The sequence below is a fragment of the Oncorhynchus mykiss genome, chromosome 30 (genome assembly GCF_057628025.1).
Source record: "Oncorhynchus mykiss isolate SJ-2025 chromosome 30, ASM5762802v1, whole genome shotgun sequence".
In the NCBI taxonomy this organism is placed as follows: domain Eukaryota; kingdom Metazoa; phylum Chordata; class Actinopteri; order Salmoniformes; family Salmonidae; genus Oncorhynchus; species Oncorhynchus mykiss.
The window spans coordinates 3,800,629-3,820,000 of NC_143051.1; the positions used below are offsets into that span (position 1 = coordinate 3,800,629).

A 19,372-nucleotide genomic window follows, 5' to 3' on the forward strand; every position below is an offset into this window, starting at 1 on the left:
TAAGTGTATATATATCACAGAGCTAGGCTATATATATATATATTTAGACAATGTGGAAAGAACAGTGATTGACTTGGAGTCACATTGTGTTGTTTAAGTGTATATATATAACACAGAGCTAGGCTATGTATATATATATATGTATTTAGACAATGTGGAAAGAACAGTGATTGACTTGGAGTTACATTGTGTTGTTTAAGTGTATATATAACACAGAGCTAGGCTATATATATATATATATATGTATTTAGACAATGTGGAAAGAATAGCACCGTTTTTTTGTTTCGGGAAGAATATGTTTTTCCTAAATTGACAGCTTCCCGAGAGAATAAACAGCCTGGAGGAACTGGTGTGTTGCCTGCTTGAGTGAGAAGGGACGGGATTTGGCCTGGCCTGGCCCGGGAGCTGGAGGCATGCAGCGGCTCCAGGGAACTTGGTGGCCGTGGTAAAGTGAAGCCTAATTATTAGTAACAATTAATATCTGATTTTTTTTTTTCTCGGAGCACTGGTGCTCCCAAATACAAATGCCAGGTTTCACAGCAAAATATTTAGTAGCTCGCAGTTTAGATTCCTGAGAGAGAGAGAGAGGGAGAGAGAGAGAGACAGAGAGAGACAGAGAGAGAGAGACAGAGAGAGAGAGAGAGAGAGACAGAGAGAGTCAGAGAGAGAGAGAGATAGCAAGAGAGAGAGAGCAAGAGAGAGAGAGCGAGAGAGCAAGAGAGCGAGAGAGAGAGAGAGTGAGAGAGACAGAGACAGAGACAGAGAGTCAGAGAGAGAGCGAGTTAGCAAGAGAGAGAGCAAGAGAGAGAGCGAGAGAGCAAGAGAGAGAGAGCGAGAGAGCAAGAGAGAGAGAGAGAGACAGAGAGAGAGAGAGAGACAGAGACAGAGATAGCAAGAGAGAGAGAGAGGGAGAGAGAGAGAGAGAGAGAGATAGCAAGAGAGAGAGAGATAGCGAGAGGCAGAATGAAAGACATAAAAGGTAGAGAGGAAGAGGACAGTGTTGTGTCCTGACTCACTTGTCAAAAATGATCTTGATGGGGTATCCTGGCAGAGCCTCGATGACCCACTCACAGTTAAGAGCCTCCTTATAGAGCTCTGGCCAGCCAGGGGACAGGATAATACCGCTAGGAGCCTTCAGATCACCTCCACACGGAGCTGAGGAACAGGGGAAGAGAAGAGGTGAGGGTGGATGGATATGTGAAGAGGGAGGAGGGAGAGAGAAGGAGAGGGAGGAAGGAGAGGAGGGAAGAGTGTGTTCAATGTGTCCACTGTGTCCACTGTGTTCAATGTGTCCACTGTGTTCAATGTGTCCACTGTGTTCAATGTGTCCACTGTGTCCCCTGTGTCTATCAATCAATCAAATGTATTTATATAGCCCTTCGTACATCAGCTGATGTCACAACGTGCTGTACAGAAACCCAGCCTAAAACCCCAAACAGCAAGCAATGCAGGTGTAGAAGCACGGTGGCTAGGAAAAACTCACTAGAAAGGCTAAAACCTAGGAAGAAACCTAGAGAGGAACCAGGCTATGAGGGGTGGCCAGTCCTCTTCTGGCTGTGCCGGGTGGAGATTATAACAGAACATGGCCAAGATGTTCAAATGTTCATAAATGACCAGCATGGTCAACTAATAATAATCACAGTGGTTATAGAGGGTGCAACAGGACATCACTGTCATGGAAATGGATGACAATTACTGGAGCTCAAGGTCAAACATTACTTCAGAGACTGACAGAAGGTCAAACATTACTTCAGAGACTGACTGAAGGTCAAACATTATTTCAGAGACTGGAAAGGGGAGGGTGGAAAGGGGAGGGTGGAAGGGTGTGTGTGTGTGTGTTCTAGCAAATGTGCAAATGTCTTTGATTAACATAAATCCTACATCTCTGTATCACACTGAACAGAAACCACTTTAATCATCACACAACAGTATATGATATGAGACTTGCTGCTCGCTAATGTGCCTGTGTACATGTTTCTAAATGTCATTGAATAACATAAATCTGTGCCAACAATACTAAGCTGACACAATGGCCTACTGGTATGTAATTTCATGAATAAAAACAAACCGTTTACATCATCACACAACAGACAGGCTGTTCAAGTCTGTCTGTCTGTCTGTCTCTCTGTCTCTCTCTCTCTCTCGCTCTCTCTCTCCAGAATCTCTCTCCAGAATCTCTCTCCAGAATCTCTCTCCAGAATGAAGCATGACCCAGACCAAAACACTGCACCTAAGCGTTGTGGTCGTCGTCTGTGGTGATTGAAACCATTAAAAGACTTTGCGCCACAATGCTGCTCCAGGATAGGTTTCAGGGGTACTCTAGCTAGGACTCAAGCAGCTCTCAATGACAAAGAGGGGACATCTGTAAAGTTCCACTTCAATTAGCATGAATGAAAAGCCTGATGAGACCCTTACGGTGGAGAGCTCACGCTAGTAGCATCATATTAGATATTCAATGACTATTAGGAAGAGCGCTAACGCTAGTAGCATAATATTAGATTGCATTGATTCTCAGGAGGAGCGCTAATGCTAGTAGCATCATATTTGATATGCATTGACTCTTAGGAAAAGCGCTAACGCTAGTAGCATCATATTAGATTTGCATTGCCTCTCAGGTGGAGCACTAATGCTAGCGCTGGGCTAGCTTGCTATATTACATATGCATTCACTATTAGTAGGGACGCCAAAATTCATCCTGCTGCACAGACCATATAGACGCTCTAGTCTAGGGTGCCTGGACTGGGCACCGGTGCAGAGGAAGGCTCCGGCCATGGAGCGGGACTGGACACCGTGCCTGGACTGAGCATAGGCGCAGAGGAAGGCTTCTGCCTTGGAGCGGGACTGGACACCGTGCCTGGACTGGGCATAGGCGCAGAGGAAGGTTCCGGCCGTGGAGCTGGACTGGACACCGTGCCTGGACTGGGTACCGGTGCAGAGGAAGGCTCCTGCCCTGGAGTGGGACTGGACACCATGCCACTGGAAGCCTGGTGCGTGGAGCCGGCACCGGTGGCACCGGACTGGTGACACGCACTTCAGGAAGGGTGCGGAGAGCTGGCACAGGACTTCAGGTCGGATGCCATGCAGAACACACCTACATAACATTTCTCTCATCTCTCTCTCTCTCAACTTCTCCATTGCCTCCCTGACGGTCTCTGGCTCTTCACGGCGAGTATGGGGAGCTGGCACCGGACTGATGACCTGCTCTTCCACTCTCCGCTGCTCTGCCGACCACCCCTCGTGCCCCCGCCAAAACAAATCTTGGGGTTTCTGTAGCCACGGTCCCCGGCGTCTTCTCTGTCCTTCCACCATCCTTGGTGTCCCCTTCAAAGGAAGGGTCTCACAACCTCCCATCATTTCTTCCCAGGTCCAAAACTCCTTCACCTCCGTCACCCGCTGCTTGGTGGGATATTCTGTCACGAACGTCGTAATGAGCGGGCCAAGGCGCAGAGTTCCACATCTTTATGTCGGTGAAACTTCAAAACAAAACAATAAACCAATAATGAAATGTGAAAGTGGTGCCACAAGCACAAAACAATATCCCACAAACACAGGTGGGAAAAATGGCTACCTAAATATGATCCCCAATTAGAGGCAACGATTACCAGCTGCCTGTAATTGGGAACCATGCAAAAACCACCAACATAGAAATACAATGACTAGAACATAGAACTAGAACACCCCCCCCCCCCCCCCCCCCCCTAGTCACGCTCTGACCTAAACACCATAGAGAACCGAGGGCTCTCCATGGTCAAGGCGTGACATAGAGACTCAAACCTATAAGCCTATAAAATGGTATAGCATAGACTAGAGATGAGGATCAATGGGAAAGCAATTCAGCTTTGAAAATGGTTAAACTTGTAATCTCACTTTTGAGAAAATTGCACTTGAATGTTTTGGTACACTTACTGGAGACATCCTTTTTATCTACACCCAGTCAGCATCGTTCACACCCTCTTAAACTTTAGCCCCACCCATCTCTTGAATGATTCACATGTGAGGCCATTCACTAAACAACCAAAGATTTCAAGACTAAAGGCTGGTTTATAGTACGGGTTCCTAAATTCAATCTGGAGTGCCAGAGTGTGCTATGGGGGACTCTAAACTCAGAGCGTTGTCAGATTGTCCCTTTGTAAATTCAGAGCATTTCGCTCTCGGAGCGTTCAGAGAGCACACTGGAGGCTTTGGCCGACTAGTAGGATTCACCTGAACGTTCTGTCCTAACAACAGCAGTCCAGCACCCAAGCTAACTGGCTAAGGTTGGCTAGGTTGCTAGCTACTTCCAGACACAAATGAGGGAACACCTCACTCTGACCATTTTACTCGCCTTAGCAGAGCTCGTTAGGCTGTCTTCATTTCTAATTTTGTCCAGAACGTTGGTGACTGTAACTGCGCTGCTGCCAACAATTTAATTATGCTTTTTTCGCCAAAGTTTACTGACACCGGGCCAATTTGAATGGGTGTTAAGGGTTCGTAAATTCATCAGTTATTCTGCACTCTGGCCCACTCAGACGAGTGGTCTGAAATCACAGTAAATAGCCAGAGTGAATTTATGAACTACGTCTATTGACAATTGTAGCAGGGACTAGTCTAGGTGTTATGTATGTCTATGGTTGCCTAGATTGGTTCTCAATTAGAGGCAGCTGTTTATCATTGTCTCTAATTGGGAACCATATTTAGGCAGCCATATTCCATGGGTATTGGGTCATGGTTTATTGTCCATGTGTTAGTTATTGTCTATATATAGCTTCACGTTCGTTTAGTTGTTTTCTAAGTTTGTTTAAGTGTTCTTTGTTTCATAAATAAGGTGTATTCATATCCCGCTGCGCCTTGGTCTCATCCATACAACGAACGTGACACTAGGTTATATGAAATACACTATAACTAGCAATGCAAATGTCTCTGAGATACGAATCATATTACTACACAGATCATACATGTAGCTTTAGCTAGCTAGCTAACATTAGGCTATAGCTAGCTAACATTAGGCTATAGCTAGCTAACATTAGGCTATAGCTAGCTAACATTAGGCTATAGCTAGCTAACATTAGGCTATAGCTAACCAATGCAAATGTCTCTGAGATACAAATAATATTACTACACAGATCATACATATAACTATAGCTAGCTAGCTAACAGTACACTTTAACTTGAACTGAAAACGACTTTCTGACTAAATTAGAAATGTGTAATATCTGAAAATGTAGCTAGCTAGCTAAAAGTACACTTTAACTTGAACTGAAAACGACTTTCTGACTAATTTGGAATTGTGTAATATCTGAAAATGTAGCTAGCTAGACTCTCTTACCTGTATATATGGATGGACGCTTCTCCCTCTCTGTCACGGATGCCATGGTTACCCTTCGTTTGAAGATGTAATCCGGAGACAGGTGTTTTATACAACAGCCGTCTGTGTTCTCTTTTCGACCGTCTGCATATGTGCACTCAAACGCCAGAATCTCCTCCATCTCCTTAGCTATCATGCTCTAATTGCACCGTGCATTCCACAGATGCCAAAAGTGAATAACAACACTTTTGCTACGTGATTTGTTTAAAGAAAGAAACTTTTGTCAGAAAGGTTTACCTACACATACTGACCAGCTCATGTTATAGACAGAAGGGTGCTACATGGTAGACCAATCCGAACTCATCTCTCGGCATGTCCAGCCCATCCATTATCTCATCCAATCATGACTAGTGGGAAGGTTCCTGACTTTTTCTGTGGCTTAACCAACTGTGTTCGTAATTCAGAAATTGTTTTCATATTTACAGATGGCATACAAGTTTGTAATCGAGGCACATGATTGTTCACATATTCCAGAAGGTATTGCTGCTAAAAAAACCGACGCATTTTGACAAAAAAAAAAAAAAGTTTTACGTTCAAATAGCTCACCTGTGAAGCAGTGATGTGCGACATAAGCCGACTTTCCTGAAGTGAGTCACATCTGTATAAGTGCCTTGGCTTGTTGAATATCCTTCCCTGTAAGCGAGCTGAACGTTTGATGTCAATTTGTTTACTGTAAACTAGCATAGTATCTGGTCAAACACCATTTAAAAAAAAAACTAAGGCTTGGTAACAGGCTGAAGGACACTTTAATAATCTTGGGTATTATTATATATTATTATATATTAAAGTGTCTATGAACATGAACAGAACAACTTGAGGATTCAACAACGTGTTTCCTTCTTACTAAATTCAGATGCTCACCTTGAATATGTTAGAATAGCTTTCCACATTTAGTTTTCCTCAGCCAAAAGTAACGAACCGCAAAACCACTAGCCTATGTCAATCTACTATGCCCCATAATAGAAAAGTTAACCCAATCTATTAGTCAGCTTGTCGTTCTATGCGAGAAAGAAATAGCCTATTCCGATCCATTTGAAATAACATTTCTTACAACTTTAAAAAGGAATGAGGCGGATGCAACAGATCAGAATGTTTAGCTTAAAATGTTGCTACATAATATTTTGTTCACTTTATAAGCACAACGATGTGCACAAGGCAGTAGGCTACGTGTGGGAGTATTTGGTAAACACTGTTGTCATAAGTGAACCGCACAAGTGAGGGGTTTCATGTGACAGAGATTAAAATATCCATCAGACAATGAGAAACAGGGGAGATCTAAAGATGCAACAACTAGCATGGGATGCTAATATGACTGGGATTATCAACAACTAGCATGGGATGCTAATATGACTGGGATGCTAATATGACTGGGATTATCAACAACTAGCATGGGATGCTAACATGACTAGGATTGTCATCAACTAACATGGGATGCTAATATGACTAGGATTATCATCAACTAGCATGGGATGCTAATATGACTAGGATTATCATCAACTAGAAGGGTTAATAATATGACTAGGATTAGCATCAACTAGCATGGGTTTCTAATATGACTGTGTCTTTAGCTACTAAACAATGAAAGAAAGTTGATTGTAAAACCAAGAGAACATGAGAGAAATAGAGAGAAATATGCCAGAGAGAAATCGGCTAGAGAGAAATCGGCTAGAGAGAAATAGGCTAGAGAGAAATAGGCTACTTCGAAGCAAGGTAAGACAGTCCTCATAATATGACGTAACATTTTCAGGTTTCAAACAATGAAATAATTTTTCAAAATGCATAGGCTATTGACTCCAGCTCATTGCAAAGTGGTGTGTGATGCACCGCAGCCTTGCCTACAATTGTCTATCCACTTCAACGGTGAATGGGAAGCACGCTTCAATTACCAGTTGAGATATAATGAGTAGTTCTGTTTTAATCGTGGCCATCAAAACAGTTTTTTTTTAACACGCGATTGGATTTAGAATTGTTGCACAACGATAGGGCTTATTAAGGTATGTCTGAGGAGCTGTGGCAGCAGCTCTCGCAATGTCTGACAGAGTTTCAGCTGAAACCTCCCTCCCGCACTTGCCTTTTCCCACCAACACTGACTTTGCTGATAAATACTCTGTTAATTAAGGGAAAATGTACTTGATACAATTGTGACGTGTTGTAGTCTCTCTTAGCTACTTAAGATGAATGCAACAATTGTAATTTTCTCTGGAAAAAAAAGCATCTGCTAAATGACTCAAATGTTAAACGAGACAAACAAAATAAAAAAGAAAGATGAGGAGGAATGTCTGCTGTCACCTTCACAGTGTGAGACCTTCACAGCGTGAGACCTTCACAGCGTGAGACCTTCACAGCGTGAGAATAAAATGGAGGAAAGAGGGATAGGAGGACGGAAAGATGACAAGACAACAAGAGCCTGACAGAAATAGTCTCCATTCCTCTCCTCTCACCTTCACAGCGTGGCACAGCGTTGTCCCAGACCACGTTTCCATCCTTCAGGATACAGGAGACAGTCTGGGAGCCATGGGTCTTCACAAAGCCCTCCTCACACAGGAAGGAGATGGAGCTGCCCAGCTGAAGGTTCTCACCAAACCTCTTCCCATTCACTGGAACCCCCGGGTCTGGACACTCATTGTGGCGGAACGCTGGGGAGAGAGAGAGATAGAGGGAAGAGTCAGGGTCTGGACACTCATTGTGGCGGAACGCTGGGGGGAGAGAGAGAGAGATAGAGGGAAGAGTCAGGGTCTGGACACTCATTGTGGCGGAACGCTGGGGGGAGAGAGAGAGAGAGAGGGAAGAATCAGGGTCTGGACACTCATTGTGGCAGAATGCTGGGGAGAGAGAGAGAGATAGAGGGAAGAGTCAGGGTCTGGACATTCATTGTGGCGGAACGCCGGGGAGAGAGAGAGAGCGATAGAGAGGGAAGAGTCAGGGTCTGGACACTCATTGTGGCGGAACGCTGGAGAGAGAGAGCGAGAGATAGAGGGAAGAGTCAGGGTCTGTTACTGAGTAGGAGTTGGGAGGAGTGTAGGTTGGAGGGTGGGCAGGTGTGTGTGTGCGTGCGTGTGTGTGTATATCAATAAGTGTATGTGTATGTGGTGGTGAGAGACTGGTGTGTGTGTGTGTCTATGGGAGGGGCAATTAGAGAAAAAACAAAATAAAGTGAGGCCCCTGAAAACTCAAGGAGGCAAACTGCAGGATCCAGCTACGACAAGGACCTACTACTATGCTAAACATTTCATTGGTTGGGATAATGCTAATCTCTCACAGCACAATTTAATTGTCTGAGACCTTAAAATTATTGAGCAACTTTCTCCAAGAAACTTTTTTGTCATCGTTCTGTTCGGAAAACAGACACATTTGTTTTACTTAGCGAGCCTTATTGAAACATATGCCTTCCACAACAGATAACATGATGAGATGATGCATTGATAGAGAGAGAGAGCGAGAGAGAGAGGGAGAGCGAGAGAGAGAGAGAGAGAGAGAGAAAGAGCGAGAGAGAGCGAGAGAGAGAGCGAGAGAGAGCGAGAGAGAGAACGAGAGAGAACGAGAGAGAGCGAGAGCGAGCGAGAGCGAGAGAGAGCGAGAGAAAGAGCGAGAGAGAGCGAGAGAGAGAGCGAGAGAGAGAGAGCAAGAGAGAGAGAGAGCCCAGTACATCACTGGGGCCAAGCTTCCTGCCATCCAGGACCTAAACTCAGACTTAACATGTGTAAATATTTGTATGAACATAACAAGATTCAACCACTGAGACATAAACTGAACAGGTTCCACAGACATGTGACTAAAATAAATGGAATAACATTTCACTGAATAAATGGGTTAACTGGTCTAGGAACAGTGGGTTAACTGGTCTAGGAACAGTGGGTTAACTGGTCTAGGAAGAGTGGGTTAACTGGTCTAGGAACAGTGGGTTAACTGGTCTAGGAACAGTGGGTTAACTGGTCTAGGAACAGTGGGTTAACTGGTCTAGGAACAGTGGGTTAACTGCCTTATTCAGCAGCAGAACCGCAGACGTTTACCTTGTCAGCTCTGGGATTTTATCTAGCAACTTTTTGGCTACTGGTCCAAAGCTCTAACCACTAGACTACCTGCCTCCCCCCTCTAACCACTAGGCTACCTGCCTCCCCCCTCTAACCACTAGGCTGTCTGGTACCTGTCTAGTTATAGTGGAGCTACCTGTCTGGTTATAGTGGAGCTACCTGTCTGGTACCTGTCTAGTTATAGTGGAGCTACCTGTCTGGTTATAGTGGAGCTACCTGTCTGGTACCTGTCTGGTTTTAGTGGAGCTACCTGTCTGGTTATAGTGGAGCTACCTGTCTGGTTATAGTGGAGCTACCTGTCTGGTTATAGTGGAGCTACCTGTCTTGTACCTGTCTGGTTATAGTGGAGCTACCTGTCTGGTTATAGTGGAGCTACCTGTCTGGTACCTGTCTGGTTATAGTGGAGCTACCTGTCTGGTACTTGTCTGGTTATAGTGGAGCTACCTGTCTGGTACCTGTCTGGTTATAGTGGAGCTACCTGTCTGGTACCTGTCTGGTTATAGTGGAGCTACCTGTCTGGTGCCTGTCTGGTTATAGTGGAGCTACCTGTCTGGTACCTGTCTGGTTATAGTGGAGCTACCTGTCTGGTTATAGTGGAGCTACCTGTCTGGTTATAGTGGAGCTACCTGTCTGGTTATAGTGGAGCTACCTGTCTGGTTATAGTGGAGCTACCTGTCTGGTTATAGTGGAGCTACCTGTCTGGTTATAGTGGAGCTACCTGTCTGGTTATAGTGGAGCTACCATCTCATTTCAGTACTGCTGCTGGAGGAGGAAGACTACTGCTGTGGTGGTTTTAGCGGTGAATAGTGAGGATGGGGCGATAGAGGATATGGAGAGAAGGTTGGAGAGATAACAACTGTGCTGGATTGCCATCAATAGGGTTAATAGTTCAGATGATATGGGTCTATTTAGGGATGAGGTTCAAGAACCTGAATAGTCTATAGTAGAAAGTATTAGGTAAAATAGACACCTTTGTTGGATTCGGGCTAAACTTTGAACAGTCAGATATTAAATACATAATAGATCAGAATGTATTTTTTGTAAGAATACAGCTGTGTCGAACCTTTGGGGAATAATTAAACTTGGTTAAAGCTTCTCTAATGTCCGTGAGTTATTCACTCTGAAAAATAAGAACCCAACACCTTGCTGCTGAGAGGAGCATGAAGATAGGGCGGATAAGAGTAATGATGTGTCGGAGTGGAAAGTTGTGATGGCTACTGAGGTGCAAGAAGGTTTTTTCCTGAGAAAGTACATTTAGAATTCCTCAGTTTCATTTTCTGAGAAAATCTTTTTTTTGGGGGGGTGGGGTGGACAACGACGACACAATCTAGTATTTGGTGGTTGCAGATAGAGGCACAGAGATACATAATTAATTTTCATGTCTCATATACAGAGGCTGTAAAACATGTTGGTGAAACTACTAGATGGACTGATGGCGTCAGCATGGCTACTCCAGTAGTAACTGGACCATCTGTCTACTAGTCTTGACATGGGTTTAGAGGGGGGGGGGGGGGGGGGGGTGGGCTGGGGGAGTTGGATGTGATTGGGGGGTTGGATGGGCTGGGGGAGTTGGATGTGATGGGGGGTTGGATGGGCTGGTGGGCTGGTGGGGGGGTTGGATGGGCTGGAGGGGTTAGAGTTGGATGGGCTGGGGGGGTTGGATGGGCTGGTGGGGGGTAGAGTTGGATGGGCTGGGGGGGTGGAGTTGGATGTGGAGGGGGGTTGGATTGGCTTGGGGGGGTTGGAGTTGGATGGGCTGGGGGAGTTGGATGTGGTGGGGGGGTTGGATGTGATGGGGGGGTTGGATGGGCTGGTGGGGGGGTTGGATGGGCTGGTGGGGAGTGGAGTTGGATGGGCTGGGGGGGTTGAATGTGGAAGGGGGGGTTGGATAGGTTGGTGGGGGGGTTGGATGTGATGGGGGGGTTGGATGGGCTGGTGGGGGGGTTGGATGGGCTGGTGGGGAGTGGAGTTGGATGGGCTGGGGGGGTTGAATGTGGAAGGGGGGGTTGGATAGGTTGGTGGGGGGGTTGGATGGGCTGGGGGGGGGGTGGAGATGGATGTGATGGGGGAGTTGGATGAGCTGTTGGGGGGGTTGGATGGGCTGGTGGGGGGGGGGTTGGATGGGCTGGTGGGGGGGTTGGATGGGCTGGGGGGGTGGAGCTGGAGTTGGATGTGATGGGGGAGTCGGATGGGCTTTTGGGGGAGTTGGATGGGCTGGGGGAGTTGGATGTGATGGGGGAGTTGGATGTGATGGGGGGGTTGGATGGGCTGGTGGGGGCGATTGGATGGGCTGGGGGGGTAGAGTTGGATGGGCTGGGGGAGTTGGATGTGGTGGGGTGGTTGGATGGGCTGGTGGGGGGGTTGAATGTGATGGGGGGTAGTTGGGCTGGGGGGGGTGGATGGGCTCGGGGAGTTGGATTGGGTGGAAAGGTTTGTAGGGGTTTTGGGGAGTTGCAGAGATGGGACTGTAACTGCCAATTGGATATCACGAAATAGGGGAGAACAATATGTAAAAGTACCAACAAATGTCACATTTAAAAATAATAATTACATCTCCAATGAAAACCACCTCCACACCATCCACACACACACACACACACACACACACACACACACACACACACACACACACACACACACACACACACACACACCATCCACACACCATCCACACAGCACAGGGGTGACATGTGGGGGTTGCTGAATTCCTCTTCATTATTCTCTGCATCCTGATTGGACTGGGAACATCATCCATCACCATCATCTTATTTATTAAACCACCAACAATCACCGCCATTCACACGCATACAAGCACACGCACACCACCAACAATCTCCTCCATATAGTTTGGCAGGCTGCTTAATTAACATGACTGATGGAACGAGTCCTGCCCTAAACCCCGCCCCCAAAAAACAGGTTTGCCTGTGAGAGGAGACATGCTGCTCGGAGAGAACTAGCTGTCGGCTTCAATTAACAGGTCTTGACGTTCATTCACAACATTGTGTCTTTATTTATCATATTCGCTAATTAATACATTAACGTCCGTGTGTTTCCCAAATCGCAGGATTCGGCGATCATTATATCTCACGGCATCTAGACACAGTCAATAAGACAGTGTTGAAATAGGGCTGTGTCCCAAACGGCACCCTGTTCACTATGTAGTGCCCTATTCACTATGTAGCGCCCTATTCACTGTACAGTGCCCTATTCACTATGTCATGTCCTATTCACTATGTAGTTCCCTATTCACTATGTAGTTCCCTATTCACTATGTAGTGTCCTATTCACTATGTAGTTCCCTATTCACTATGCAGTTCCCTATTCAATATGTAGTGACTTATTCACTATGTAGTGACTTATTCACTATGTAGTGCCCTATTCACTATGTAGTGCCTTTTTCAATATGTAGTGCCTTATTCACTATGTATTGCCCTATTCACTATGTAGTGCCCTATTCAATATGTTGTCCCCTATTCACTTTGTAGTACCCTATTCACTATGTAGTGCCCTATTCAATATGTTGTCCCCTATTCACTATGTAGTGCCATATTCAATACGTTGTCCTCTATTCACTATGTATTGCCCTATTCACTATGTATTGCCCTTTCCACTATGTAGTGCCTTATTCATTATGTAATGACCTATTCACTATGCAGTGCCCTATTCACTATGTAGTGACATATTAAATATGTAGTGACCTATTCACTATGTATTGCCCTATTCACCATGTAGTGCCCTATTCATTATGTAGTGCCTAATTCACTATGTAATGACCTATTCACTATGCAGTGCCCTATTCACTATGTAGTGCCATATTAAATATGTAGTGACCTATTCACTATATAGATTATAGACTATATAGACTAGATTTGATGAAGAAAAAAAATATGGACTTACTGCTATTAGCCAATAGAAACACATAGTCCTTACTGCTATTAGCCAATAGAAACACATAGTCCTTACTGCTATTAGCCAATAGAAACACATAGTCCTTACTGCTATTAGCCAATAGAAACACATAGTCCTTACTGCTATTAGCCAATAGAAACACATAGTCCTTACTGCTATTAGCCAATAGAAACACATAGTCCTTACTGCTATTAGCCCATAGAAACACATAGTCCTTACTGCTATTAGCCAATAGAAACAGTCCTTACTGCTATTAGCCAATAGAAACACATAGTCCTTACTGCTATTAGCCAATAGAAACACATAGTCCTTACTGCTATTAGCCAATAGAAACACATAGTCCTTACTGCTATTAGCCCATAGAAACACATAGTCCTTACTGCTATTAGCCAATAGAAACACATAGTCCTTACTGCTATTAGCCCATAGAAACACATAGTCCTTACTGCTATTAGCCCATAGAAACACATTGAATAACAGATAGTCCTTACTGCTATTAGCCCATAGAAACACATTGAATAACAGATAGTCCTTACTGCTATTAGCCAATAGAAACACATAGTCCTTACTGCTATTAGCCAATAGAAACACATAGTCCTTACTGCTATTAGCCAATAGAAACACGTAGTCCTTACTGCTATTAGCCAATAGAAACACATAGTCCTTACTGCTATTAGCCAATAGAAACACATAGTCCTTACTGCTATTAGCCAATAGAAACACGTAGTCCTTACTGCTATTAGCCAATAGAAACACATAGTCCTTACTGCTATTAGCCAATAGAAACACATAGTCCTTACTGCTATTAGCCAATAGAAACACAGTCCTTACTGCTATTAGCCAATAGAAACACATAGTCCTTACTGCTATTAGCCAATAGAAACACATAGTCCTTACTGCTATTAGCCAATTAGAAACACGTAGTCCTTACTGCTATTAGCCAATAGAAACACATAGTCCTTACTGCTATTAGCCAATAGAAACACATAGTCCTTACTGCTATTAGCCAATAGAAACACATAGTCCTTACTGCTATTAGCCAATAGAAACACATAGTCCTTACTGCTATTAGCCCATAGAAACACATAGTCCTTACTGCTATTAGCCAATAGAAACACATTGAATAACACATAGTCCTTACTGCTATTAGCCCATAGAAACACATAGTCCTTACTGCTATTAGCCCATAGAAACACATTGAATAACAGATAGTCCTTACTGCTATTAGCCAATAGAAACACATTGAATAACAGATAGTCCTTACTGCTATTAGCCCATAGAAACACATTGAATAACAGATAGTCCTTACTGCTATTAGCCAATAGAAACACATAGTCCTTACTGCTATTAGCCAATAGAAACACATAGTCCTTACTGCTATTAGCCAATAGAAACACATAGTCCTTACTGCTATTAGCCAATAGAAACACATAGTCCTTACTGCTATTAGCCAATAGAAACACATAGTCCTTACTGCTATTAGCCAATAGAAACACGTAGTCCTTACTGCTATTAGCCAATAGAAACACATAGTCCTTACTGCTATTAGCCAATAGAAACACATAGTCCTTACTGCTATTAGCCAATAGAAACACGTAGTCCTTACTGCTATTAGCCAATAGAAACACATAGTCCTTACTGCTATTAGCCAATAGAAACACATAGTCCTTACTGCTATTAGCCAATAGAAACACGTAGTCCTTACTGCTATTAGCCAATAGAAACACATAGTCCTTACTGCTATTAGCCAATAGAAACACATAGTCCTTACTGCTATTAGCCAATAGAAACACATAGTCCTTACTGCTATTAGCCAATAGAAACACATAGTCCTTACTGCTATTAGCCAATAGAAACACATAGTCCTTACTGCTATTAGCCAATAGAAACACATAGTCCTTACTGCTATTAGCCAATAGAAACACATAGTCCTTACTGCTATTAGCCAATAGAAACACATAGTCCTTACTGCTATTAGCCAATAGAAACACATAGTCCTTACTGCTATTAGCCAATAGAAACACATAGTCCTTACTGCTATTAGCCAATAGAAACACATAGTCCTTACTGCTATTAGCCAATAGAAACACATTGAACAACAGATAGTCCTTACTGCTATTAGCCAATAGAAACACATTTAATAACAGATAGTCCTTATTGCTATTAGCCAATAGAAACACATTGAATAACAGATAGTCCTTACTGCTATTAGCCAATAGAAACACATTGAATGACAGATAGTCCTTACTGCTATTAGCCAATAGAAACACATTGAATAACAGATAGTCCTTACTGCTATTAGCCAATAGAAACACATTGAATAACACATAGTCCTTACTGCTATTAGCCAATAGAAACACATTGAATAACAGATAGTCCTTACTGCTATTAGCCAATAGAAACACAATGAATAACAGATAGTCCTTACTGCTATTAGCCAATAGAAACACATTGAATAACAGATAGTCCTTACTGCTATTAGCCCATAGAAACACATTTAATAACAGATAGTCCTTACTGCTATTAGCCAATAGAAACACATTTAATAACAGATAGTCCTTACTGCTATTAGCCAATAGAAACACATTGAATAACAGATAGTCCTTACTGCTATTAGCCAATAGAAACACATTGAATAACAGATAGTCCTTACTGCTATTAGCCAATAGAAACACATTGAATAACAGATAGTCCTTACTGCTATTAGCCAATAGAAACACATTGAATAACAGATAGTCCTTACTGCTATTAGCCCATAGGAACACACAACTTACTTAAAATACCAACAATAACCTAAAACACCAACAATACCCAACAATACCCACAATACCAAACTCTAAGTCTATATTAGAGCAGCTGAGAACAGAACGGAGCACAGCCAGTCATGTCTGTGGGAAGACAATTTAATGAGGATGGGACGATGTCTGAGTTTTGAAAATGCAAGTTTTGTCTAGTTTTGTATCCCAGGTCTAGCTCTGTTGAAAGGGAATGGAAATAGGAGACGAGGAGGAGACTGAAGGAAGAGTGCCGTTGGGGAGAAGAACAACAACACTCTGAGAGACAGACAGAGGATCTGACATAGAGGACTTCATAGTGCTATCTCCTTAACAAGTCACACACACACACACACACACACACACACACACAAAGGAGGACAGAAAAATACAAGAGCTGTGTTCGAATAACCATACTCACATACTGTATACGACATACTTAATAAGTGTATACTACATACTATATACTGTTAGTTAAATTTAGTATACTGTAAATGAACAGTTTCCTTTCAGTTGAGCGTACTGGCTCTTCGCCTGTCTACCCGGAAGTTGATGCTGTTGCTATGCAACCTCTTGCTAGCTAGTGAGCATAACAAATGACTAGTTAGACATTTTATAACTTCGGGTGTGTTCTTAAATTCAATCTGGAGTGCCAGAGTGCGCTCGTAAATTCAGAGCGTTCTCAGATTGTCTGTTTGTAAATTCAGAGTCTGGACTGGATGCTCGGGCCGAGGAGTTGATTTGAGCGTTCTGACCTTACAACGGCAGTCAAGCACCCAAGCTAATGTTGGCTAGCTTGCTAGCTACTTCAAGACACAAATGAGACCACTCTGACCACACTTTTTGGCCAACGTTTACTGTCACCGGCCATATTCAACATGTGATGAGCGCGCATAAATTCATTATTCTGCACTCTGGTACATTCAGAAGAGAGTGCTCTGAAATCGGAGTCGATAGCCAGAGCGAATTTACGAAAGCACCAGAATGTCCATAGAGACGCACAATAATAATAATCAAGTCAATAAACGTTGTGTAGTTAGTTCGAGATGCCTATAGTTAATATACTTGCAAGTTTGATGTATAAGTAGCCAACTAACATTAGGTAGCTAGCTAGCAACATACTGCTGTAATGATATGCTATGTTGTTCGTAAGGACAGCGTAGCTAACAAATTGTCAGCCAACATGTAAGGTAACTTACTTAAAAAGTTGTAAATTTATTACATTGCTCAACATTTTCTTAACTTATCTTGTCATAATTAGTTAAAGCAATGAATTTCAATCTCGTTGGACTTCAGCTGCATATTTTCTGCCATTTTCTTAAAATCTGAAAATGATGTGAAGCCACGCCCATTTCCTGAAGAATTGCATTATTGTCCCTAAAGTATGGAAATAATGTCCTCTGCATATATACTTCCTTTTTTTTTTGAGAATTTAGTATGACATCCGGCAACTTTTGGCATGCTAACAATATCGATATCAATAAGCAAACTATATACTCAATTCACGTCACAAATAGTGCAGTTAATGTGAGTATTCGAAAACAGCTATATGAGCTCTATGACAAAAAATAGACAAAAAGTACTTCCCTGATAGACAATGTGGTGCTATTTTAACTATAAATACATCACAGTAGTATCATTCCTCCCCCGCTCGCCCACCCCTCCCTATCGCACACATACCCCCAACCTCCACCCACTTACTGGTGAAGGTGATGTTGAACCCTCGTTCTGTGTAGGTGTGGTCAGTCAGGAACTCTAGGCGTGCCACGTGGGCACTGGTGGTGATGGGAGCTGGCAGCACGTCACCCGAGAACGTACCCAGGATGGGAGACTCAGCCTGGGGTAGAGAGAGAGAGAGAGAGAGAGAGAGAGAGAGAGAGAGAGAGAGAGAGAGAGAGAGACAGAGAGACAGAATTAGATATGAGTGAAGATAGGAAATAATAACACCAATCAAACATTTTATTGAAATAATTATCTTTTACCTTTATTTAACCTTTATTTAACCAGGCAAGTCAGTTAAGAACAAATTCTTATTTTCAATGACGGCCTAGGAACAGTGGGTTAACTGGTCTAGGAACAGTGGGTTAACTGGTCTAGGAACAGTGGGTTAACTGGTCTAGGAACAGTGGGTTAACTGCCTTGTTCAGGGGCAGAACGACGTATTTTTACCTTGTCAGCTCAGGGATTCAATCTTGCAACCTTTCGGTTACTAGTCCAATGTCCTAACCACTAGGCTACCTGCCCCCCTCTAACCACTAGGCTACCTGCCCCCCTCTAACCACTAGGCTACCTGCCCCCCTCTAACCACTAGGCTACCTGAATGCTCTGAATGATTAATCGACTGATCGATCGATTGAAACATAACCATACCTTGCCACCGTCTTTGACGCTGAGGAAGTCAAACTGCTTCTCCATGCTGAGGTCATTGAAGGCCAGGTTAATCCTACTCTCTGGCTTGGTGATGATGAGCCACACACAGTGCATATTGTTTCCATATTCCTGGGGGTAGTTTGGGGACAGCAGCACCCCAGAGGGGGTTGTGAAGTTGAAGAAGCACGAGACTGGAGGAAGGGAGAGTGGGGATGGAGGAGGGGGGGGGGGGGGGGGGGATAGGGAGGGGAAGAGAGAGAGAGAGTTAGATCAAATCAAATTGTATTAGTCACACGTCACCTTACAGTGAAATACTTACTTACGAGCCCTTAACCAACAATGCAGTAAAAAATAATAATAATACGGATAAGAATAAGAAAAAAAAGTAACAAGTAATTAAAGAGCAGCTGTAAAATAACAATGTGGAGGCTATATACAGGGGGTACCGGTACAGAGTCAATGTGGAGGCTATATACAGGGGGTACCGGTACAGAGTCAATGTGGAGGCTATATACAGGGTATTACGGTACAGAGTCAATGTGGAGGCTATATACAGGGGTACCGGTACAGAGTCAATGTGGAGGATATATACAGGGGGTACCGGTACAGAGTCAATGTGGAGGCTATATACAGGGTATTACGGTACAGAGTCAATGTGGAGGCTATATACAGGGGGTACCGGTACAGAGTCAATGTGGAGGCTATATACAGGGGGTACTGGTACAGAGTCAATGTGGAGGCTATATACAGGGTATTACGGTACAGAGTCAATGTGGAGGCTATATACAGGGTATTACGGTACAGAGTCAATGTGGAGGCTATATACAGGGTATTACGGTACAGAGTCAATGTGGAGGCTATATACAGGGTATTACGGTACAGAGTCAATGTGGAGGCTATATACAGGGGGTACCAGTACAGAGTCAATGTGGAGGCTATATACA

The 19,372-nt window shown here is 43.6% G+C and overlaps 1 protein-coding gene across 1 annotated transcript in view; it reads right to left on the reverse strand.

Moving 5' to 3' along the window:
- The window catches only part of csmd2 (CUB and Sushi multiple domains 2), a gene marked incomplete at its 5' end in the record, with an annotated part of 597,374 nt that overhangs the window by 386,516 nt on the left and 191,486 nt on the right, over positions 1-19,372 (reverse strand). Inside the window, 4 exons of the mRNA XM_090227432.1 lie at positions 1,017-1,155; positions 7,786-7,980; positions 17,760-17,895; positions 18,429-18,619. Of these exons, the coding sequence (XP_090083558.1) occupies positions 1,017-1,155; positions 7,786-7,980; positions 17,760-17,895; positions 18,429-18,619 (661 nt within the window). The remainder of the gene's footprint in view (positions 1-1,016; positions 1,156-7,785; positions 7,981-17,759; positions 17,896-18,428; positions 18,620-19,372) is intronic.